This window comes from Lepus europaeus, chromosome 3 (assembly GCF_033115175.1).
Source record: "Lepus europaeus isolate LE1 chromosome 3, mLepTim1.pri, whole genome shotgun sequence".
Classification (NCBI taxonomy): Eukaryota; Metazoa; Chordata; class Mammalia; order Lagomorpha; family Leporidae; genus Lepus; species Lepus europaeus.
Window position 1 is genome coordinate 156,151,219 of NC_084829.1, and position 23,323 is coordinate 156,174,541.

At 39.3% G+C, this 23,323-nt stretch overlaps 1 protein-coding gene across 6 annotated transcripts in view; it reads left to right on the plus strand.

Moving 5' to 3' along the window:
* SCAF8 (SR-related CTD associated factor 8) overlaps positions 1-23,323 on the plus strand; it is a 229,752-nt gene that overhangs the window by 30,691 nt on the left and 175,738 nt on the right. For all 6 annotated transcript variants that reach the window (XR_009865532.1, XR_009865531.1, XM_062186966.1 and 3 more), the window contains 4 exons: positions 7,632-7,715; positions 10,827-10,871; positions 17,202-17,363; positions 23,110-23,263. Coding sequence is in view for 4 of the 6 variants with exons in the window: in XM_062186966.1 (XP_062042950.1) it covers positions 7,632-7,715; positions 10,827-10,871; positions 17,202-17,363; positions 23,110-23,263 (445 nt within the window). In the remaining 2 variants the exon portion in view is untranslated. The remainder of the gene's footprint in view (positions 1-7,631; positions 7,716-10,826; positions 10,872-17,201; positions 17,364-23,109; positions 23,264-23,323) is intronic.

Genomic DNA, 23,323 nt, shown 5'->3' on the forward strand with positions numbered 1-23,323 from the left:
CATCTGCTAGTCCCACTCCCCAAATGGCTGCAGAGGCCAGAGCTGAGGTGATCTGGAGCCAGGAGCTTCTTCTGTGTCTCCCATGTGGGTGCAGGGGCCCAAGCACTCAGCCCATCTTCTACTGCTTTCCCAGGCCATAGCAGAGGGCTGGATTGGAAAAGGAGCAGCTGGGACTAGACCTGGTGCTCATATGGGATGCTGGTGCCACATCTGGAGGCTTAACTCACTATGCCACAGTGCTGACCCCATCATGTAATTTTTTTTAATAAAACTTTTATTGGGTGCTTTTCCTTCTCATTTTATGCTTGTTTCCCCCAGAAGAACAATGTTTTAATTTGAGACAATTTTTCTGACAGTTACTTTCATATGTCTGTCATTTTTGTTATTGCTGTTTCTTGAGCAATCAATTTAGGCATTGTTTAGTGACTTTTTGCAACAGTTGATGAGACATTAGATCAGTTGTGCTGCTCTGGCCCTCTTTAGTACCTTTATTTTTAGTGATGAGACTAGAAGTTCTGCGAGATAAATTATTTCCCTCTCGTCTGTATCTTGTGTGTGTACTGGGGTGTGTTCTTTGCTCCTTGTTTCATCACTTACCCATCCTTCTCTCACATTTCCATTTTTGGAAGTTTGTAACATCTCCTTTCTTCTAATTCTTAGGTTATTCTTGTCTGTTTTTGTGCTGTTTAAAAAGGAATCTTATTGTCTTCCCTCTAGAAGGAAAACTGTCAAGTTAGCATGCGGTTTTAAATACAGTGTATCGAGATTGTGTTGATTGCACTTTTGTGGTGTTTGGTTGCTTTGGTATTCTCAAGGTGGCAAAGGATTATTGTGGAGAAAGAACGACGGGGTGGATTAATGCCTGTAGATGATTTACTCTTCCAGTTAATTCCATTGGTCAAAGAGCCAACAACCTTGAGATAGAGAGTAACCTGCCCTTTGACCCATAATCTCTTTTTTTGGCTTCTTTTAAGATCTTGGTAGAATTCATTTAATGCTGCTCAAATTGGAAAGGACAGTAGCATTTTTGAAGTCAAGAGTTTGCTTAAAATAGCAAGTGTGAAGTACACTTTGATAATTTTGGGTGATGAGTCTCAGTGCATCGAGGAGAGAGGGCATAAAAATACTCTCTAGGAATGTGAGATTGTCGTGTTTATTAAAAACAAAAACAAAAGCCACACTTTAATCCTTTAAGGATTGAGAATGTTGACAAATTCAGAAGTTGGCTGGCTTTTCAGTTCTGATGGAATGCACTGTGCCCATTCACATAGGAATTATTTTCCTGCTATGAGGAATAGCTGAATAACATGGCCCACAAGACCTAAAATATTTACTGTTTGGCCCATCACAAAAGAAATTTACTGGCCCTGATAATGAATGACTTTTACAGTCTTCTTTTGAGATAAATTTTGTGGTGGAGTAGCCAGCACCTAACTTCTCAGTTTAGGTAAAGGATCCCTGAAACTTTGATTAAAGCTTTTAGAAACTGAGTTGAAGTTTTCAGATTAAAAATAAGCTTTTGCTGTGGTACTGACAAATGATAGTATAGAAAATTAAAATTTTACAAATTTAAGGAGCACTCTGGTATATGTGAAAGGAGTTGAAACATAAAAAATGAATTAATGAAAATGAAGACCTTGACTCATGTTTAGTGTGTCAACATCGAAACGTCTTGAGTTGGCCAAAGGAAGGTTAGGTCTGGACAGGGATTTTATTGTGATCACTGAGATCAGATGAACAGAGACAGTTTATACAAATAGTTTCATCAGTTGAGGGTAGATAATTGTAGGACATGGCATACAGGAGGAAGAATTTGAGGCTTGGGAAGCAGAGTTCCGTAGTTTGAACAATAGGCCAGCAAGCATGAGTGGAGCTAATTTTGAGGAGGAAGATGACGAAACAAAACTGGGGTCAGCAGTTACTGACGTTGGAAAACTCAGCAGCAGAAAGCAGCTCCCAGGAAGTAGACTGGTGGGATCCCAAGCCCAGAGAGCATGCAGGATTAGTCTTCTGACCTAGGCATAAAGGGGAAAGTTGATAAGCCAAGCAAAAGAAAGGTCTCCGAATCAACTTCTCTTGCATTTTCCATTATAAAACCATGGCATGTTTTCTGTCCCAGATCAGATTTTCTTTTCTTTTTTTTATTTTTATTTTTTGACAGGCAGAGTGGACAGTGAGAGAGAGAGACAGAGAGAAAGGTCTTCCTTTGCCGTTGGTTCACCCTCCAATGGCTGCCGCGGTTGGCGCGCTGCGGCCTGCGCACCGCGCTGATCCGATGGCAGAAGCCAGGGGCTTATCCTGGTCTCTGATGGGGTGCAGGACCCGAGCACTTGGGCCATCCTCCACTGCACTCCCTGGCCACAGCAGAGAGCTGGCCTGGAAGAGGGGCAACCGGGACAGAATCCGTTGCCCCGACTGGGACTAGAACCTGGTGTGCCAGCGCCGCAAGGCGGAGGATTAGCCTAGTGAGCCGCGGCACCGGCCCAGATTTTCAAAATGTGAAGAACATTTCATTCCCAATTCTTAATGGCAGATTGGTGTTTTCAGGTTAGAATTAGGGTTAGTTCCTATTAGTTGATTCCTAATAGTTAGTCCCTAATAGCTATTAGTTCCTAATAGCAACATTATAGGAGTATTAATAAATGATCACTTGGCTAATAAGGTTTGTTATTGAATGCTTGCTGTGTATCAGGTTTTGCATCATCTGTGTATCTAAAGATGGATTAAATATGGACTTTTCATATACATTGAATTGTTCAATTTATTACAAGCCTCTAATGGGCTGCTAGTATTTCATCATTGTTCTTTTCCTAAAGTCACTGAATGTTATAGTGACGTTTATAAAATTCTCAGCAAATGGTCTTTGATGGACGTCCAGAATTGAGTTTGATAATCAGGATTGAACGATATGGGACTATTTTGAACAACTAAATTTGGAAAAAGTGACAAAAGGGAAAATGTGTAGTGACAAACTGTCTCTGAGGCCATGATATGCTGTGTTCACATTAGAACAATAAATGTTGGGGCTGGCGCCATGGCGCACTAGGTTAATCCTCCGCCTGCGGCACCGGAATCCCAGATGGGCTCCGGGTTCTAATCCCGGTTGCTCCTCTTCCAATCCTGCTCTCTGCTGTGGCCCTGGAAGGCAGTGGAGGATGGCCCAAGTGCTTGGGCCCTGCACCTGCACCTGCACCTGCACCTGCACGGGAGACCAGGAGGAGGCACCTGGCTCCTGGCTTCGGATCTGCATAGCTCCGGCCGTAGCTGCCATTTAGGGAGTGAACCAACGGAAGGAAGACCTTTCTGTCTGTCTCTCTCACTGTCTGTAACTCTACCTGTCAAATAAATAAAAATATTTCAAAAAATATGTTGAATGAATTTGTATTCCAGCTGATTTAAAAAGGAGTTTGAAGTATTGAATTAGCAAGATTAAATACAGTACAAAACATATTTGTATACAACAAAGCTAGTTAATGTAACAGAGAAGTAGATGTCAATAGACATTTGAAACACATGTATGGTTGGTAAAATCAACAAATCAGCAAGATCTCTAGAATCATTTTTTTCCCCAAGATTTGTTTATTTGAAAGAGTTATAGAGGCAGAGTTCTTCCATCTACTGGTTCATTCCCCAAGTGGCCAAAACAGCCAGGGTTCAGCCTGGATCTCCCATATAGGTGGGATCATCTGGATGACCCACGTAGGTGGCAGGGGCCCAAGTTCTTGAGCATACCTCCCCTGCTTTTTCCTGGCCAGTATCAGGGAGGTGCATTAGAAGTGGAGCAGTCGAGACACAAACCAGAGCCCATATGGGCTGCCAGTGTTGGAGGCCGTGGCTTTACCTGCTATGCTTCATTGCCAGCCCCCCCCAAGTCTATCTTTGATAAAAATTAAGTACAGGAGCTAGCTGAATCATCACTGTTTCTAAATTTAAGAATATACTTTGTACATTTTTAATTACATTTTGATTAGAAGTAACAGATCAGTAGAGGACCATATTCTAGGGGAAATTTTTAAATCAACCTTCCTTAATAGTTGAGGACTTAACATTAAATTGCATAAAGGCATTTGGTAAAGAATTAGGTGAAGTGATCTATTTTTGTTTTCTGATCAGATTTTTTTTTTTTTTTTTTTGACAGACAGAGTGGACAGTGAGAGAGAGAGACAGAGAGAAAGGTGTTCCTTTGCCATTGGTTCACCCTCCAATGGCCGCTGCGGCCGGCGCGCTGCAGCCGGCACACTGTGCTGATCCAAAGGCAGGAGCCAGGTGCTTCTCCTGGTCTCCCATGGGGTGCAGGACTCAAGCACTTGGGCCATCCTCCACTGCACTCCCTGGCCACAGCAGAGAGCTGGCCTGGAAGAGGGGCAACCGGGACAGAATCCAGGGCCCCTACAGGGACTAGAACCTGGTGTGCCGGCGCCGCTAGGCGGAGGATTAGCCTAGTGAGCCGTGGCGCCAGCCTTCTGATCAGATTTAATAAAGAAATGAAATTTTCAGAGAATCTAGAGAAATGGTTAGTTGGAAGAATTTCCATTAAGTAAAACTTTGAAATTATCTGTTTTCTTCAGTATTTCTCTGAGTAATACTTTAAGTGTCTATGGTAGATGCCTTGTTAGAGAAGAGTGTCAGGTTAGAATTGACTTTATATACTGTTAATATTTTAGAAGTCTATATTCCTTATCCTCCGCTGAAAAAACAAGGAGGCGAAGCTTTGGTCTCCTTGAATATGTACTAGGACTTGATTGAACCTTCCAGGCTTTGGTGCACAAATGAAGGAGGCAGTGATTGTCGGCATAGAAAAACCTGATGCCTCTTCCAACCCTAGCAATGTATAGGGCCTTATAATGTACCTTCAGGTGGCTGAGTGAATAATCTTCGATGTTCATTTAGATGAAGAGTGCCTACCAAGGAGAAAGATTTTGATTATAATAATGTTTTTAGTGACTTTAGTGTGCTCTAAAATCTTTATATCTGAAGTTCATGTGAAATAAATGTTTTGTAAATAGAAAACTACTATTCCAAAGTTTAGCAACTTTTAATGAAGTGATAATAATTGGAATTCAGATGGAGGTCTTTTTGTGCAAAGCTCATGCATTGCTGTCATTTTGTATGTTTTACTTATTTTTAACAAATGATAGTGTCTGCTAAACACCGAGGATGCAGTTTAGAGAATAGAAAAATCTTAAAATGTAGGGCTTCTGTTCTTGAAGCTTATTTTCTGTTTTTAAATTTTTTTCCCTCATTTCATTTGAAAGAGGGTATATGTGCATATGTAGGAGTGACTTTTGGGAGAGGGTCTGCTAAAGAATTCTGGAAATTGACCTTTTTTTATACTTTTTAAAAAATGTTTGTTTATTTGAAAGACATAGCTACAGAGAGACAGAGATCTGTCTGCTGGTTCGTTTGCCGAATGGCCACAACAGCTAGGACTGTACCAGACAGAAGCCAGGAGCTTCTTCTAGGTCTTCCACATAGGTGCAGCGGCCCAGGCACTTGAATTGTCTTCCCCTGCTTTCCCAGGCGGGTACATTGTCAGGGAGCTGGATCAGAAGTGGAGTAGTTGGGACTTGAACTGACACCGTGACACCCTTATGTGATGCCAGCATTGCAGACTTCAGCTTTTACCTGCTACGCCACAGTGCTGGCCCCTTTATACAGCTTTCTGTGAGCACTATAGAATATATCTCTGTGGGAACTTAGTAGAGGGGAAGGATTTTGAACCGTACTAAGACTTATTTCAGCTTGGAGTGCGTCAGTGTACAGCTAACCTCTTAATAACTTAGGTTGGGGTAAAAGTATTCAAAGGTGAATGGGTCAGTAGTACTTCGGGATTATAAAGGGGGAGTATTGATCTGGTTGAGGAGGTGATTTTTTTGTTTTTGTTTTTATTTATTATTTTATTTTTGACAGGCAGAGTGGACAGTGAGAGAGAGAGACAGAGAGAAAGGTCTTCCTTTTGCCACTGGTTCACCCTTCAATGGCCACCGCGGTAGGCGCGCTGCGTCTGGCGCACCGCGCTGATCCAATGGCAGGAGCCAGGTGCTTCTCCTGGTCTCCCATGGGGTGCAGGGCCCAAGCACTTGGGCCATCCTCCACTGCACTCCCTGGCCACAGCAGAGAGCTGGCCTGGAAGAGGGGCAGCCGGGACAGAATCCGGTGCCCCGACCGGGACTAGACCCCGGTGTGCCAGCGCCGCAAGGTAGAGGATTAGCCTAGTGAGCCGTGGCGCAGGCCAAGGAGGTGATGTTTTAATTAAGATGAAGTGAAAACACATTAACTCTTGGAGAGTATTTCAGTAGAGGGAACAAGCCTCATTTTAAAGGCCCTGTGACAGGGAACTGTAAAAGGACTGTGGTGCCTAGAGCAGGGAGCTGGGAATGTAGAAGAGGCTGGCAAGGTAGACACGAGTTAGACCAGGCAGCTTCTTAACATCCTCAGTGTAAGAGCAGCAAGTCAGTGGGTGTAGGAGTAGGTGGGTGTCAGTCACCTGATCAGTTAGTGAAGAGAACATGCCACATCCATTTAGATAGTCTCCAGGTTGAGAGATGAAAGTAATTTGGACCATGAACCTGATGAGAAGAAAGATGACCATGGGCAGAACCGGGCAGATTCCAGAGATATGGGTGGATAAAACAATGGAATTCAAATTCTGTTCAAGGAGTTTTTGACCAAAGCTTAGTTTTCAGACACAGTTAATGTCTTATACGATAGAGTTAAACACAAAAAACAAAAGTTAGCACCACTGAATACAATGCAAGTTTCAGTCAGTATTCTTTAAAGCTTAGTTGTTAGCTGATTTCCTAACCTTGTCTTTGTTTTCTCTCTGAGCACTAATATTACCCTTTGCTTGTATGAGAAATTTCAAAGCAAAGTTTTGAGAGAGTTGATAATTCATGTTAAGTATTAGATCCTTTGATTTTTAAAATAAAGTTTTATTGAGCTACATACTAAAAAACTAATCAGTTAAAGTGTACAATTCAGTGGTTTTAAGTATGTTCATCAAGTTATACATCCATCATCACAATCGTATTTTCATCACCTCTAAAAGAAACAATGTACTCATTAGTAGATTCAGTACATGGATTTTTCATCTTTAACCTAGCAAAATGTTTCCAGTGTTTGTTCATATTGTAGCATGTGTTAATACTTCCTTTCTCTGCTTTTTAAATTATTTTTAATGATTTTACCTGAATCATGCTGCAGTGACCATTTATGTACAGGTGTTTATGTGGATGTATGTTCTTAGCTCTCTTGGGAGGTATATAGGAGTGGAATTGGCTGGATCATTTGGTAAATTTTTTTTTTTTTTTTTGAGAAACTGCTAAACTGTTCCCCAAAACTGCTATACCATTTTACATTCCCACTAAGTACTGTGTCAGGATTCCAATTTCTGCACATTCTTGTTAACATTTTGTTATCTTTTAATTGTAAGCAAGTTAATGTAAAGTGATGCCTCATAGTTTTGATACATTCCCCTAATGACTACTGATGTTGACTTTTTTTTTTTTTAAATAAAAGAAGCACTTTGACTTCATTGAAAATATAAAAATGGAAATGTTTGGTGATTTCATGTAATTGCTTAGGGATAATTAAAATTGGTATATTTAAAATTTGTTCTTCTTTTTCATCAGTTATATTCCCTGAATGACTATAAACCACCCATTTCTAAAGCGAAAATGACCCAAATTACAAAGGCAGCCATCAAAGCTATTAAGGTAAGTAATGAATTTTACTCCATTAATTTCAGTAGAAAATATTACATTGATAAAGAATTCTTCTAGTATAAAACTCGGCTTTATGGTTTTAATACATGGTGATTATGGAAAATACACAAGAATCTATCACCTACAGACTTTCCCACCTTTGTAAACTTCGAAGCAGTCATTTTTTTCTCAACCTTATTTAGATTGGTCATGTTTTAAATATATCCACATTTCTCAAAATTGCTTTGTAGAATCCTGAAATACGAGTTGGTAAAAAGTTAAGTAAAAATGAACATGTTGAGGTTTTTCAAATTGATTATATTATAGATTTGAAAATGGACCATTATGGAAAATAATTGGGCCTCATTGTACATAAGGTATTTGAACTGTGTAACTATGCCAGACATTGAGCCATTGTTCTGATACAGTAGGTTTTGGACCTATGCCAATTCATAATACTTCCAAAAAGCTTAGGAATGGCTTGGATCATCTCGAGTAATATAGAGGTATAAAACATTTTAATTCTTGGCTAAATGATCTTTTGACACTCAAGCAGATACTTCACCAAGAAAATCTTGTCTTCAGAGCTAAGACTCCCTGCCTTATTAGAGCTCTTAAAATTGAGAGTGAGTGCTGTTTCGCTATTAAGTAGATGTTAAGCTATAAATATTTAATGTTTTCCTATTCTGAGTGAAAACATCAGCCATAACCAGAAGCTCCAATTATTTAAATTGTCTTTTGAATAGCAGTAATGTATTATATTTAATAGACTCTTGGTTAGTAGTAGTTTCTATTGAAAGAAAATTAGTTCAATTTTCTTATGGTCAAAGAGCTTAATTTTCTGTTAGTATCTCATATTCAAATTCTTGTACTTAGATTTAGAAAATTAATGAAGGTATAAGGATAGTGACAATTAATAACATTTATTAAACCAGAGAATCCTCCAAAAAAGTGATTTTCAAAGTATCTAGTAGGCTTCATAGAGAATAATTTAGTCTCATTTTTCGTATATATTATTCCACATATGTGACGATCTGTACATGGTGTCAGCAGTTGTTGCAGGCTTGATTACAGTTCTGTCTGGTGCTCTGGCCTTTTCAGGACCCAGTCAAGGTCACACTCTGCATTTATTTGTCCTGTTACCCAGCTCTTTTGTTTTGCATAACATTGACATTTCTGAAGAGTCCATTTGTGTTGCAGTGCTATATTTTTTTTAAAGATTTATTTATTTATTTGAAAGGCAGAGTTAGAGGGAGGGAGAGGAAGAGAGAGAGAGACATCCCCCATCTGCTGGTTCACTCTCCCAAATGGCCACAATGGCTGGAGCTGATCTGATCTGAAGTTGGGAGCCAGGAGCTTCCTCCATGTATCCCTTGTGGGCGCAGGAGCCCAAGCACTTGGGCCATCTTCCACGGCATTCCCAGTCCATTATCAGGGAGCTGGATCGAAGAGGAGCAGCTGGGACTGGAACTGGCACGCATATGGGATGCTGGCGGTGGCTTTACTTGCTATGCCACGGCGCTGGCCCCTGCTATATTACTTTTAATTGCATTTAATACATATGTAACCTCTAAGATTCTACTTGTTAAATCAGATTTAGCTAATACTGTGTTTGATATTGAAGTGTCAGAGAGAGGAGGAGTGACAGAGAAATCTTCCAACTGCTAATTCACTTCCCACATGGTCACAATGACTGGGGTTGGGCCAGGCCGAAGCCAGGAACTTCTTCCAGGTCTCCCACATGATTGTGGGGGCCCAAGTACTTGTGCCATCTTCTACTTTTCCAGGCACGTTAGCAGGGAGCTGGATGGGAAGTACAACAGTTGGGACTTGAACCAGCGCCCATATGGGATGCCGGCACTGCCGGCAGAAGCTTATTCTGCTGTGCCGCGGTGCCATTTTTGTTTCTTTAATTGTTTAAAGAAGTGATGATTTTGGCAAGTTCTTGTTAACATTGTATAATGTCAGTAAAATCTCACAGATAACCAGCCTATTAAATGAACGGATAAACTTTGAAATAAGTGTGTTTGGCACAGTGGTTAGAATGCTGCTTGGAATTCCCACATTCCATATCAGAATCCCTGGGTTCAAGTCCTGCTTCCAGTTCCAATTCAGGTTCTCTGCTGATGTGCTCCTGGGATGCAGCAAGTGATGGCTTAAGTAGTTGAGTCCCTGGGAGACCTGGCTAGGATTCCTGGCCAAGCCCCACCATTGTGTGCATTTGGGGAGTGAACCAGTGGATGGAGGATCTTTGCATGTCTCTGTTTCTCTGCCTTTCAAATAATACAATTAAAAAAACAAAAAGCAAACCAGCAGACAACTTTAATTCAAAGTTTATTAAAGTTTTAGTCTAGTTATAATTTAATTTATAGCAGCTAGAAACAAGCACTGTTAAGGTATTATTCAGGAAAATTCTTATATCATTCCATGTGTGATTAATATTTTATGTATGTCTGAGTGTAGGTATACACACTTTTTATGATTTATTGTATTTATTCACTCTCATGCACATAAGAATGGGGGGGTAAGCCAGTCAGTCTGAAGACAGGAGCCAGGAGCTCCATCTGGTTCTCTCACTTGGGTGGCAGGAACCAAGTACTTGAGCCATCCTCTGTTGTGTTAGCAGGAAGCTGTATCAGAAGTATGGAGTTTGAGCTGGCACTCAAACGAGATAAAAAGAAAGAGACAGGCAGTTTATCGAGAGAGAGAGAGGGAGAGGGAGAGGGAGAGGGAGAGGGAGAGAGGGAGAGGTTACTCCCCCAATGCCTACAACAGCTGGGAACTCAAATCTCATCAACCACCCAAGTGAGCAGAGACACAACCACTTGAGCCAGCAGGTACGTTGCCCCGCAAGATGTGTGTTAGTAGGAAGCTGGAATCAGGAGACTATTGTGGATTCAAAACCCAGGCAGTCTGGTAGGGGATGTTGATGAGTTCCCAAGAGATGCCTATCCCTCTTTTGTATATTGATTACAAATGTTTAAGTATCTATAAAGTGCCTGAACTTAAATAGTTGTTTTTTTTACTTAATGCACTTTTGAGTTCTTCTAAATCCCATGATTAGCAGTGAATTCTAGTGTACTCAGATTGATTTAACACCGTACTTCATTTTTTCCCTTTTAGTTCTATAAACATGTGGTACAGAGTGTTGAGAAATTCATTCAAAAAGTAAGTATATAGTTTTTCATATATATAAGCTAATTATGCTGTAATTGTGGGTTAATGCCTGTGCTCCTCTCCTTTAAAGCAAAATCCTGTGTTTAAATTGTTTCATAGACTGCAAAGAATGATTTCAGTTATTTTATTTTCTTCTTAAGACCAAATGACTTTTGGGTAATTCTAAAAATAATCAGATACTTTTTCTTGCAAAATTTGCATTGCCATAGCATCTGTCCATTGGAAAATATTAGTGTTACTATTAATTTTTAATGGAACTTTAAATCTATAACTTTAGATACCTTTTAAGGAAATTCTGACTTGTCATTTCAAGCTGTGTGCCTAGAAAGCAGCAGTGTAGATAAAATATTGCCTAACAACCGTTTTTTATCTACTGGGACATAAATATTACTACCCGTTATTTTCTATTTTCCCAGAGAAGCAACCAGCTTACCTGCATTTAGTAATTTTTATTTGCAGTTAGGGTCTGAGGTGACAAGATTTTTTTTGCTGTCTTATTTGTGATTAACATCCTATTGATGCCAGTTTGGGGCAGAAATACATAAGATTTGCACTTAGAAAATGATACTGCAGGAAATTTGTTCTTTACAGTAGTTGTACTTAGATGTTTTATTTTGCTCACGGTCATGTGCCCAGATGTAAGCAGGGCCAGATGGAGAATCAGAAGTATGTGGCACTGAGGGTTCAACAAGGTTACAGCATGGTTTTTGAGCAAAAATAGTCAACTGGGAGAAGGATACAGGAATGAAAGTGAGATTACTGTGTCACTCAAAAGCTAGGTAACCTTTGTGTGATTCAGTGTTGTAAGATTTTTTTTTTTAAGATTTTAAGTTTTATTTTCTCAGTATTTAAAGTATCAGTAGAACAGGTTTTGAGATTAAGTAGTTCAGGTGACTTGAAGGTAAGACTGGGGTAAAATAAGAAATACGCTGCCTGTTTTAAGTAAATCAAACTAAAAAATGTTAGTAAAAAATTTCATTTGTCCAAAATGTTGTTCTAAAAGCCTTTTTAAAAAGCCTAGAATGTCATAAGCAGTGCTTCTTAACCCAGTTTGTCCCCTTTTCCTATATATTCCCATAAAGACTTAAATTGAGCAATAATTCTACCACTTATGGTAACTTTGAAGTAAAAATTATATTGTTGAAATATTTGCAGAACTGTAAACTTGGTACTTAATAGGTTTAACTTTATTATGCTTAGGAATTGCCTAAGAATCTTGTTAAAATGCAAATTCTGATCTACAACTAGAACATTAATACTAGCCTATCATTGACATACCAATCTTATTTAAATTTTGTTAGTTTCACGTGCATTCATTTCTGTGTTTAGTTCTGTTCAATTAAAAAATAATTACTGGAGCGACAGAGAACTCCATCCTGCCTCGGGTGCCTTTGTTCATTTTTCAGATCTTGATATTGGCTTTGGCTCAGCCCAGTCCCAGCCTAGGGACCTTGGAGGGTGAGCCAGCAGATGGGAGCTCTGTCTTTTTACTCTTCTTTCCTCTTTCTCTGCCGTTCTCTGCACTATCAAATAACTTTTTTAAAAAGAGATAAATTTGGGGCTGGCGCTGTGGTGTAACGAGTTGGGCTCTGCCTGTAACGAGGGCATCTCATGTGGGTGCTGGTTTGAGTCCTGGCTGTTCCACTTCCAATCCAGGTCCCTGCTGATGTACCTGGAAGAGCAGTGGAAGGTGGCTCAAGTGCTTAGACCCCTACCACCCATGTGGCAAACTCAGATGAAGCTCCTGGCTCCTGGCTCCAGCCTAGCCCAGCCCCTACCATTAGGACCATTTGGGGAATGAACCAGCCTGTGGAAGATCTCTGTTTCTCCTAACTCTGCCTTTAAAAAAAATAACTTTAAAATAGTTTTTAAAAAGATAAGTTTATTTCAGTGTAAAAAAGTTTGAAATCTATGTATACTTGTATTGGATGTTCATAAATTCTGGGATCTAGACTTTTTTTCATAGTGAAATTGTTGTGTGAATTAGCCTGTTTATGGATTTTATAAGTACTTCATAGTGAATCCTTAGCTGGGGTATGTAATAGTTACTATGTTACATAAAGGAAACAATTCTAAGAAACATTTTGTATATAAGGTTTCCCAAGATTTCTTAGCATTCTTTGACAGGTCTCTTAATGATAAAATTTACAATTAAAAATGATTAGAATATTTAGTATTATCAACTAATGCTGGTTTGCTAATTACAGAAATTAAGGAAAGTTAGGATAGGAATACATTATCCTGTGGATAGCACTTCCAGGCTGACTGGAGGATATTGTATAATTTATTGATTTATACCCTAAATATGGAAGTGAATTTGTTTCTCATTACTTCATGTAGATTAGGGAGAGTATAATGGAATTTAAAATCTAGTTAGTATTTATCTGAAGTAAATTTATTTGACTATTGTAGCATTCTTCCATGTGAATTGTGGCATAATACTGAAGCTTATTTCAATTCTCTGGGAGAAAGGTGTAGTTCAAATTATTGTTTCATATCTGACAGGGTGCACATTAAATTTTGGAGTAGTTAATATGGTTTTATTGACTCCTAGAGTCATCTATGGACAGGCCTCAGAGGGTCTGAAGGATCTCCTGGGAAATTTGTACAATATAGCTCTTTTTTTTTCTTTTAAGATTTTATTTATTTGAGAGGTAGATTTAGAGTTCCAGACAGAGAGAGGGAGAAAAAGAGAGAGAGAGAGAGGTCTTCCATCCGTTGATTAACTCCCCAAATGGCTGCAATAGCTGGAACTGGGCTGATCCAAAGCCAGGAGCCAGGAGCTTTTTCCAGGTATCCTACATGGGTTCAGTGGTCCACACATTTGGGTCATCTTCCAGTGCTTTCCAAGGCTATAGCAGAGAGCCAGATTGGAAGAGGAGCAACTGAGACAGGAACCATATGGGATGCTGGCGTTGCAGGCAGAGGCTTAGCCTTCTACACCACAGCGCCAGCCCCATAGTTATCATTATCACACTGGATGGGGTTGGAAATTTCCTAAAATAATTTACAGAAAAAGAAAAGCAACAAAATTGTGGCAGGAATGTGAGAAAGGGTTTAGAGGTCTTGCTGCTAGTGAGCTTGGTCAATTTGTTGATTACCTGTGAATGTTACTGCTTCTTTGCATATCTTAAGTATTTTTTCTTTAAGGTAAGCATTGTATTCTGTGGTGTAGCACAAAATCTTTTTTTTTTTCCCTTAAGATTTACCCATTTTGGGCCTGCGCTATGGCGTAGCAGGTAAAGCCACTGAACTACGGTGCTGACATCCCATATGGGCGCCGGTTTGAGTCCCGGCTGTTCCACTTCTGATCCAGCTCTCTGCTATGGCCTGGGAAAGCAGTACAAGATGGCCCAAGTCCTCGGGCCCCTGCACCCATGTGGGAGACCCGGAAGAAACTCCTGGCTCTTGACTTCGGATCGGCGCAGCTCTGGCTGTTGTGGCCATCTTGGGGAGTGAAACAGCAGATGGAAGACCTCTCTCTTTCTCTCTGCCTCTCCTCTCTCTGTGTAAATGTGACTTTCAAGTAAAATGAAATCTAAAAAAAATGATTTACCTGGAAGTCGGAGTTACACACAGAGAGAAGGAGAGGAAGAGACAGAGAAAGAATCTCTCTCTTCCATCCGTTGGTTCACTCTCCAATTAGCTGCATTGGACAGAGCTGGGCCAATTCAAAGCCAGGAGCTTCCTCTAGGTCCCCAGCATGGGTGCAGGGGTCCAAGGACCTGGGCCAGCCTCCACTGCTTTCCCAGGCTACAGCAGAGAGCTGGATCAGGAATGGAACAGCCAAAACTGGAACCAGCACCCATATGGGATGCCAGCACCGCAGGCAGCGGCTTTACCCACTATGCCATGGCGCCCAACCCAACAAAAGCACTTTTGTCAGCCAAGAGAAAGCTTATTTTTGCTGCCACTTCTACCTAATGCAACCCATGATGTAGAACTTTACCTTCATTTTATAAAGCTAAAAAGTAGAGGATTTTGCTGTCTGAACCACTGAATGTTGGCATCTCTTACTTTCAACATAAACGGAAGAGAGAAATTACTCACGTGATGTCAGGTGTAATTGTATCCCAGGGCCGCTCTGTCTCTTCCATGTTATTACCCTCAGCATCATTCCTGTGGCAAGAACAGCCATGCAGCTCCTGTATTATCATTCTAGTTTTGTTTCAAATACCAATAATAGTTGAAAGTAACAGCACCATTTCTAATAATAGGAATGACTGTGTACAGTATGTTTCTTAACCTTTCTCTACCCCACCCTGAAAGGCCATTTCTGTGTAGCATAAGGAACTGGAAGTTATTAGAACATAGTCTGAAGATGGTATATCTGAAAATTTAGTACAATGTGATTTGGAGAGTCTTAGGAATTCTTGTTTTCAGCCTGATAGAATTTGAAGAGGAAACTGAGACAACATTTCAGATTTGTCTTAACTCTTCTCTCAAGTTTCTAATTGGTGACTTAGCCAAGTTGACTGAGTGGTACATTATTTAAAATATTATATTATACTTGACTGTTGTTTTGCCATTCTGCATGGCACAGATGCCTAATCTGTCAGTGTAGGAATTGCTGTCCCACTCTGTGTCATGGTACAGTGTGTCTGAACAAGCTCTGGACGAAGAAACATTCTTCTTTGCTGTTACAGTTCTCCACTAAAACTGCTCTTGGTTGTGTTTTGGAAGCTTTTGAATCTTCACAGTGGGTCATAAAGACAAATTTATAGTAGTGTACATTCACATTTCATTAATGTTTAAAACTCTTGTTAGCAACTTGTAGGTTCTATTCAGCCTAACTCAAGATAACAAAGTGCCAATTAGTCAATAATTACTAAACACTTACTGTGCTTGTGGCACTGGGGAATACATGTTTCTATTTATTTATTTTAACAAAGTTTATGTCCTGGTTTTCATTAAGTCTGAAAAGTTTTCTTTACTGAAATGTATTCTTTGCCTGTCTGAGTAGATGTTTCTTTGAATGCATGGTAATCAAAGGAAGATGGCATTAGCTAGATATGTGAACTGAAGGGCAGATACACTGGGTGCTTTGGAACTTGAAAGAAAACATTAACAATTTCAAGCTTTTTAAAACTATAACTTTAAATAAATTTGGATTCTTCAGTTAGGTTAAACCTAAATCTGTGATATGCATCACTAACATCATTGCCCTTCCATGAAATACTTCAGCTGTAAGTATTATAGCCAGAATCTTGGAATCTCTATGAATTGATGTTAAAGGGCTTCTAAGTTTCTTGACTTAATAAAGATCCTTAAGGTTAAAGTTCTTAAAAAGAATTTTAAGTACCAATTTCATCTAGTTTTTTTACAAAATGAAATCCTCCTTGTCTTGGCTGAAATCCCATTCGGAGACTTACCTGTGTGTGGGGGGATGGATGGGTGGGTTACAGATTCTTTTTTCACTGATAACTCAGTCTTAGGTTTCCAAGAAGAGTTTCTCAACATAGTTTTGCCTTAGTGTAATATACGATTTCTAGGAAGTTATTTTAGGTAAGACATTTAGCCTAATTATATACAAAAGTATAACCTGATTTACAGCTAATTTGATTTTATTCAGCATATGTTTGGGAAAAAGGTTTTCTTGTGTTTTGGGGTATGAAGATAAGATAGGAGCAGTAAGCTTGATAGTAAAAGATTCTTCATTATGTTCACTAAAAGCCTATAGTAAGAGAATAGGGGACTGTTGAAAGTGATTGTTAAATAGGTAAGATAGTTGAGAAACATTGACCCACTGGAGTGACTAAAAAATGTTTCCATAGGGTGGATTCCCGGAATTCTGTTGGTACTGTCTGATTTGTCTTATAAATATGATACTTGGACTTTGGGCTTAGTGTATTGAGAATGTTACAGTTCGCCATTGGTGTTGGTTCTTTCATTATTGCAGAAACTCTTTTGTTACATGTTTAAGATGAAGTCTAATACCTGTTGGCAATGCGTTTCTTAAAGCCCATTTTTCCTGAATTTACTCCTTGCTTTTCCAGGTAGCTTTTCAAATCATTAAACAAAAAATTTTTAGTATAACAATTTGTCATTCTGTTTTTGGTTATTGAAGCTGGTTATGCAGTGATGTTTTAGAACTTAGATAATTGGCAGTTGAACTGAATATATAGAATAGTCAAAAAGAGGTTCTTTAAAATACCTTTCTAGAGGCTAGTGGTGAGGAGTAGTCAGTTTCTGAATACTTCCTGTTCACTGCCTCTGCATGAGCAGTGTTTTTGTGTCTGATAGGGTTTATCATGGTTTTTGTCTATCAAGAATTTTCCTTTTCCTTACCTTCTCTCACTCTTCTTTTTTTTTTTCCTTCAGTGTAAACCAGAATACAAGGTACCTGGACTTTATGTTATTGATTCCATTGTGCGACAATCTCGACATCAGTTTGGGCAAGAAAAGGATGTTTTTGCACCCAGATTTAGTAATAACATCATTAGCACTTTTCAGAATTTATACCGTTGTCCTGGTGATGACAAGGTATGTTGCTTTTTAAGTATTATGATATCCATGTTCCTGTTTGTTTTTACAGTGTTTAAAATAGTGAGTAGAAAAAGTGTTGATTTTGCTACTTTTTGATTCATTGAAGTAATTGATATACAAGAAACTTGGCACAACAAACTTTTGGAATTGTATTAGACATTTCTTTTATTGACACATGCAAACAATTCAGGATTGTGATTAATTGACTTGAGCTGATTCTTAACCTTTTCAGCATTTTTGAAAAATCAGTTTGCCAAGCAATTAATAGAAAAATAACTGCAAATCAAAATTCTTTTGTTATTGTAGAATTTTATTAATGCTAGAAACCATACTGTTTGGTCTGCTAGATTTAAATGTATGAATATGTCTATAACAAGAAAGCCTTGGGTCCTGGAGGAGGATAAGGACAGAGATGTTAGATTACTTAACTTTGGGTGCTAATTTGGAGATTTAGATTTGCTTTTCTGGCAGGATTCAGGCAGATGAGGTAGAAAAAGGTAAGAACAAATGAAGACTAATAGTTTCTTTCAAGACAAACTACAAAACATAAAAACTACCTGCAAGTCTTTCATCTTAAGTAGAAGATTTGTTAGTTTTTACTTTTATTTTTTAAAGTATAATTTATTTGAAAGTTACAGAGAGGCAGAGGCAGAGAGAGAGAGAGAGAGAGAGAGGTCTTCCATCTGATGATTCACTCCCCAAATGGCTATAGCACCCAGAGCTGTATTGATCAGGAGCCAGGAACTTCTTCTGGGTCTCCCACGCAGGTACAGAGCCCCAAGCACCTTGACCATCTTCTACTGCTTTCCCAGGCCATAGCAGAGAGCCATATCTGAAGTGGAGCAGCCGGGACTCCAACCAGTGCCCATATGAGATGCCGGCACTGCAGGCTGCTGCTTTACCCACTACACCAAAGCGCCCGCCCCTAGTTTTTTACTTTTAGTCACTGCTGCATATCTTAAATCAAAACAAATCCTGTTATAATGGATAGATATGGAAATACAGTATGTTCTTCGTGCACTATTTTTGGGTCTACTTTTTAATTTCTGTTTTTAAAATTTATTTGAATGGCAGAGAGACAGATACTGAAAGGTGTCTGACATCTCCTGGTTCACTCCCCAATTGCCTGCCACAGCCAGGGCTGGGCCAGGTTTAGAGCCAGGAGCTGAGAACTCAAACAAGATCTCCTACATATGTGGCAGGAACCCAAGTACTGCAGCCATTTGTTACTTCCCAGGGTACGGGCAGACATGAAGCTAGAATCAGAAGTGGAGCTGGGACTTGATTCCAGGCACTTGTTATCGATGCAGACATCCCCAAGCAGTGTCTTTAATAGCTGTGCCGAACACTCACTCCCTTAAGTACATTTCTTGAGACAAAGTTTTAATTTTTTTTTTCATTACTTTGGTACTTTGATAATTCTATGCAGATGAAAAGGATGTTTCCAATTTCCAGTGACCTACCCTATACTCTGATTTTTTTTTTAAGATTTAGTTTTTATTTATTTGAAAGGGAGAGCTATAGAGTGGAGAGGGGAGAGAGAGAAATCTTCATCCACTGGTTCATTCCCCCAATGGCTGCAACGGCCGAAGCCAGGACCCCAGAGCTGCTTCTGAGTCTCCTACGTGGGTACAAGGACCCAAGCATTTAAGCCACCCTTGGCTACTTTCCCAGGCACATTAGCAGGGGCTGGATAGGAAGTGGAACCAACTGGGTCTTGAACTGGCACCAATATGGGGTGCTGTCATTGCAGGCAGAGGCTTAACCTGCCGTGCCACAAACACTGGCCCCTCTAATTGATTCTTAAAATAGACATGTTAGAATCTCACCTGACATAACTAATTTGAAATGTTACATATAAATGCTTTTGAAATACATTGATGTAGAAATTTCACTCAATTGAACTTGGATTTGTCACTTGCAATAAAAAATTGTGTTGAATTTGCAGATTTCACGTCTCAATAAAGTTTAGGAAATAGGACTTTTTAAATTGTAGTAAGAAAGATTATGTTAATACCATAAGCTCAGTCCTGAATGAGAGGCATTACTTTTTTATGTAGGTGTCTGGAGATTGATGGTTGTTAGGTACTGGTTGTTTTGAAGTACATGATGACTATCTTGGAAACTTAAAGACTTTCATATAAAGCAAAAGAATTTAAGGCATTTTTTAATTTCTCACACTGTAGGAAGGAGAAGTAGTCAAATTATAAGGTATAATGCATTTTATGTGGTTTTTTAATGCATTGAAATACAAAGATTTCTGTGTTGATATAATTTGGACATAACTTAAAAATAAATATCACTGTAATATTGTGAGAGATTTAAAAATGAACTAGATGTTTATTCTGAAAATTGCTGTTTTGCTATTATATACATTTAATAGAATGCTCGGTTTTATACTTAATTTTAGTCATTTAAATTTTTTCTTGAATGTTGTAGGGTAGCATTATAATAGTAATTACTAGCACTTAGTTCTTAACTATTATGTGCTAAACAGTTGTGAATCACATTGTTCTGTGACATCAAGGAAATAGTTATTATAAACTTATTCTTTTACAGTGACAGTAGAGCTTCAGGTTTCTGTTACAATAACTGAAATGTATACCGTGGCTGAAACCTTTGTATTTCAGGAAGCAGGGTGTGATAGATGGGTCTGTTGACGTTTGTTTCAAAACACTATGGATTGTCTTGAGGCATTCTTTATTGAGCATAGTTTCCAGCTTTTAAGTCTAAGTTTTGAGGATTTATTAAACTCTTACAACCAACTGAAACATTTAAGTAGGAATTTTTTTTGGTTTTCCAGGTCTTTTTTATTATTGCTATATTACTAGATTTCAGAATTAGCCAAGAAGTAGAAATCAAGTTTATAATACGCAAACTGTAACAGAAAAAAACAGGTAACAGTTCAGTTAGTTATAATTTCACAACTAAGTAGAATTTCTTATGAAATCTCTTTAGGAGCAAGATTAGAGTATAGATAATTAAATGGAAGTGCCTTATAGTGAATTTAAGAAGAACTGTGAAATGATGTATGATTCTGTCCCAATGTACCGAAAACTTGATAATAGTTAAAACATTCAGCAGTTCTGGCATGGTGGCACAGCGATTTAAGCGGCAGTCTATGATGCCAGTTTCCCATGTGGGCACTGGTTAGAGTCCCGGCTGCTCTACTTCCAAACCGGCTCCCGCTAATGTGGCTGGGAAAGCAGCTGAAGATGGCCCAATCACATGGACACCTGCTACCCACATGGGAGACCTGGATGAAGCTCCTGTCTCCTGCCTTCAATCTGACCCAGCTCTGACTGTGGCAGCCATCTAGGGAGTGAACCAGTAGATGGAAGATATCTCTAGCTCTTACTCTGTCTCTCCTGTCTCTCTCTGTAACTCTACCTTTCAAATACATAAATCTTCCAAAAAAGAAAAAATCAAAGCGAACACATACTTTGAAACAGTTTGAGAAAAGGGACCTGAGAAGCCTTCATATTTTATCAGTGAGGAAGCTGCGGTGTATTTTTTATTTAATGAAAGCTAGGTCTAAGACCACATTCAACCAGAAAGGTTATATGGATAGTATGTGTATTTTCCATGAGTTTTATAACAGTTACATAAATACTATATGACTGAACTTTACCAGAAATATGAAGTACTCTGAGTGCTTAAGTGATCCAGAAAATTTTTCAGAATAAAACAAAAGTTTTATTTATATGATGGTAGTCTGAGTGAGTTGTGGTGGGCAATACTGCGACTCTTGAGTGGGGAGGGTAAATTTGGATGCAGTGTGGTAACTGACATTACTATGAAGGGAGAAATGACTAAGCTGTTTAATAGATGTTAAGTCATCTTGCTGGTAGCAGGCAGGGTTGTTTATTTTTTCTTTACAGAATGCCAAAGGACTCAAGTTACTGTTAAAAAAATAAAATAATACAAAGCATTATTTGTGTAAAGTGTGGCTTACCATTTTGAGAGCTAGATTAAATAAATAATTCTATATGGCACTGACACCCTGCAGTGTGCAGAGAGAATAGGAAAAAATGAAGAGAACAAAGAGAGAAAGGATGGATTGATATATGTGGGTACTTCAGAAAGTTTGTGGAAAGGTGAAATTAAAAGATAATGCACAGGGGCTGGTGCTGTGGCACAGTGGGTAAAGCCGCCGCTTGCAGCGCCGGCATCCCATATGGGTGTTGATTCAAGTCCTGGGTACCCCACTTCCGATCCAGCTCTCTGCTGTGGCCTGGGAAAGAAGTGGAAGATGGCCCAAGTCCTTGGTCCCCTGCACCCGTTTGGGAGACCTGGAGGAAGCTCCTGGCTTTGGATTGGTGCAGCTCCAGCTGTTGTGGCCATCTGGGGAGGGAAGCAGCTGATGGAGTACATCTCTCTCTCTCTCTCTCTCTCTCTCTGCGCCTCTCCTTCTCTCTCTGTGTAACTCTGGCTTTCAAATAAATAAGTAAATCTCTCTCTCTTTTTTTTTTTTTTAGATTTTATTTATTTATTTGAGAAGTAGAGTTACAGACAGAGGGAGAAACAGAAACAGATCTTCCGTCTGTTAGTTCACTCCCCAGTGGCTGCAACAGTCAGAGCTGTTCCGATCTGAAGCCAGGAGCCAGGTGCTCCTTCCCAGTCTCCCATGTGGGTGTAGGGCCCCAAGGACTTGGGCCAAGTTCTACTGCTTTCCCAGGCAGCAGCAGCAGAGCTGGATTAGAAGAGGAGCAGCTGGGACTAGAACCAGCACCCATATGGGATACCGGTGCCACAGGCAGAGGATTAACCTACTGTGCCACAGTGCTGGCTCCTAAATAAGTAAATCTAAAAAAAAAAAAAAAAAAAAAAAATTGCCATGAATGTTTGTAGTATATTTGTATTTTGGATTTGGTCCATAGAAAAGTTTGCTCATCTCCCTACCATTTATGCCAGAACATTTAGAAGGGAATTAATTTGATTAATCTCTTTTAAAAAATGATTTATATATTTATTTATTAGAGAGGCAGAGAAGGAGAGAGGAAGAGGTCTTCCATCCACTGGTTCACTGTCCAAATTGCCGCAGTGGCCAGATCTGAGCCAATCCAATCCAGGAGCCAGGGGCTTCTTCCTGGTTTTCTACTTGGGTGCAGGAGCCCAAGGATTTGGGCCATCCTCTACTGCTTTCCTAGGCCATAGCAGAGAGCTGGATCAAGTGGAGCTACTAGAACTCCAACCAGCACCCATATGGGATGCTGGCACTGAGGTGGCGGCTTTAACCACCATGCCACAGTTCCCAACCTTGATTCGGGTTAAAATCTTATTACAATCCATAAGTAGTATGTAAAATGGGAATTTTAAAGAATCATAGTAGCTAAAACTTTGTCCTAAAGTTGTTTATTTTTCAAAATATATAAATCTTGTATGAACAAACTTTAAATCATTTTTAACTATAATTGATTTTGAATACTAAGATAATCCTGATTCTGCCTCAGAATCCTTTAGACAGTTCTCCAGCCAACCATGCTATTGATCTCATTAGATTGACATTGAAGATGAAGTGTAGGTATCAACCTTGCCTTCCAATTTGTGTATCTACCAACATTGTGTTTTCCAAGAGAGTTAAGGTTAGCAAATGCAAAAAGGTAGAAAAGGTAGAGTTTCAGAGCTGTAAACTACTGTAGAAGTACTTAAATCTCTCCTTCCAATTCAGTGGCCAAGAGCCTGTGTGTAGTCTGTGTGCTATGAAAAAAATTAAAATATAATTTTTTCTTTTCACCTCTAGAGTAAAATAGTGAGAGTATTGAACTTGTGGCAGAAGAACAATGTGTTTAAGAGTGAGATTATTCAGCCCCTTCTGGATATGGCGGCAGGGATTCCTCCCCCAGTTGTCACTCCAGTGCTGGCCAGCACTACTGCTGCTATGAGCAATACTCCAGGTATGTCACTGCATTTGATGTCTAAGTATATTAATTGCACTTCTCAGAGGGTTATTCCTA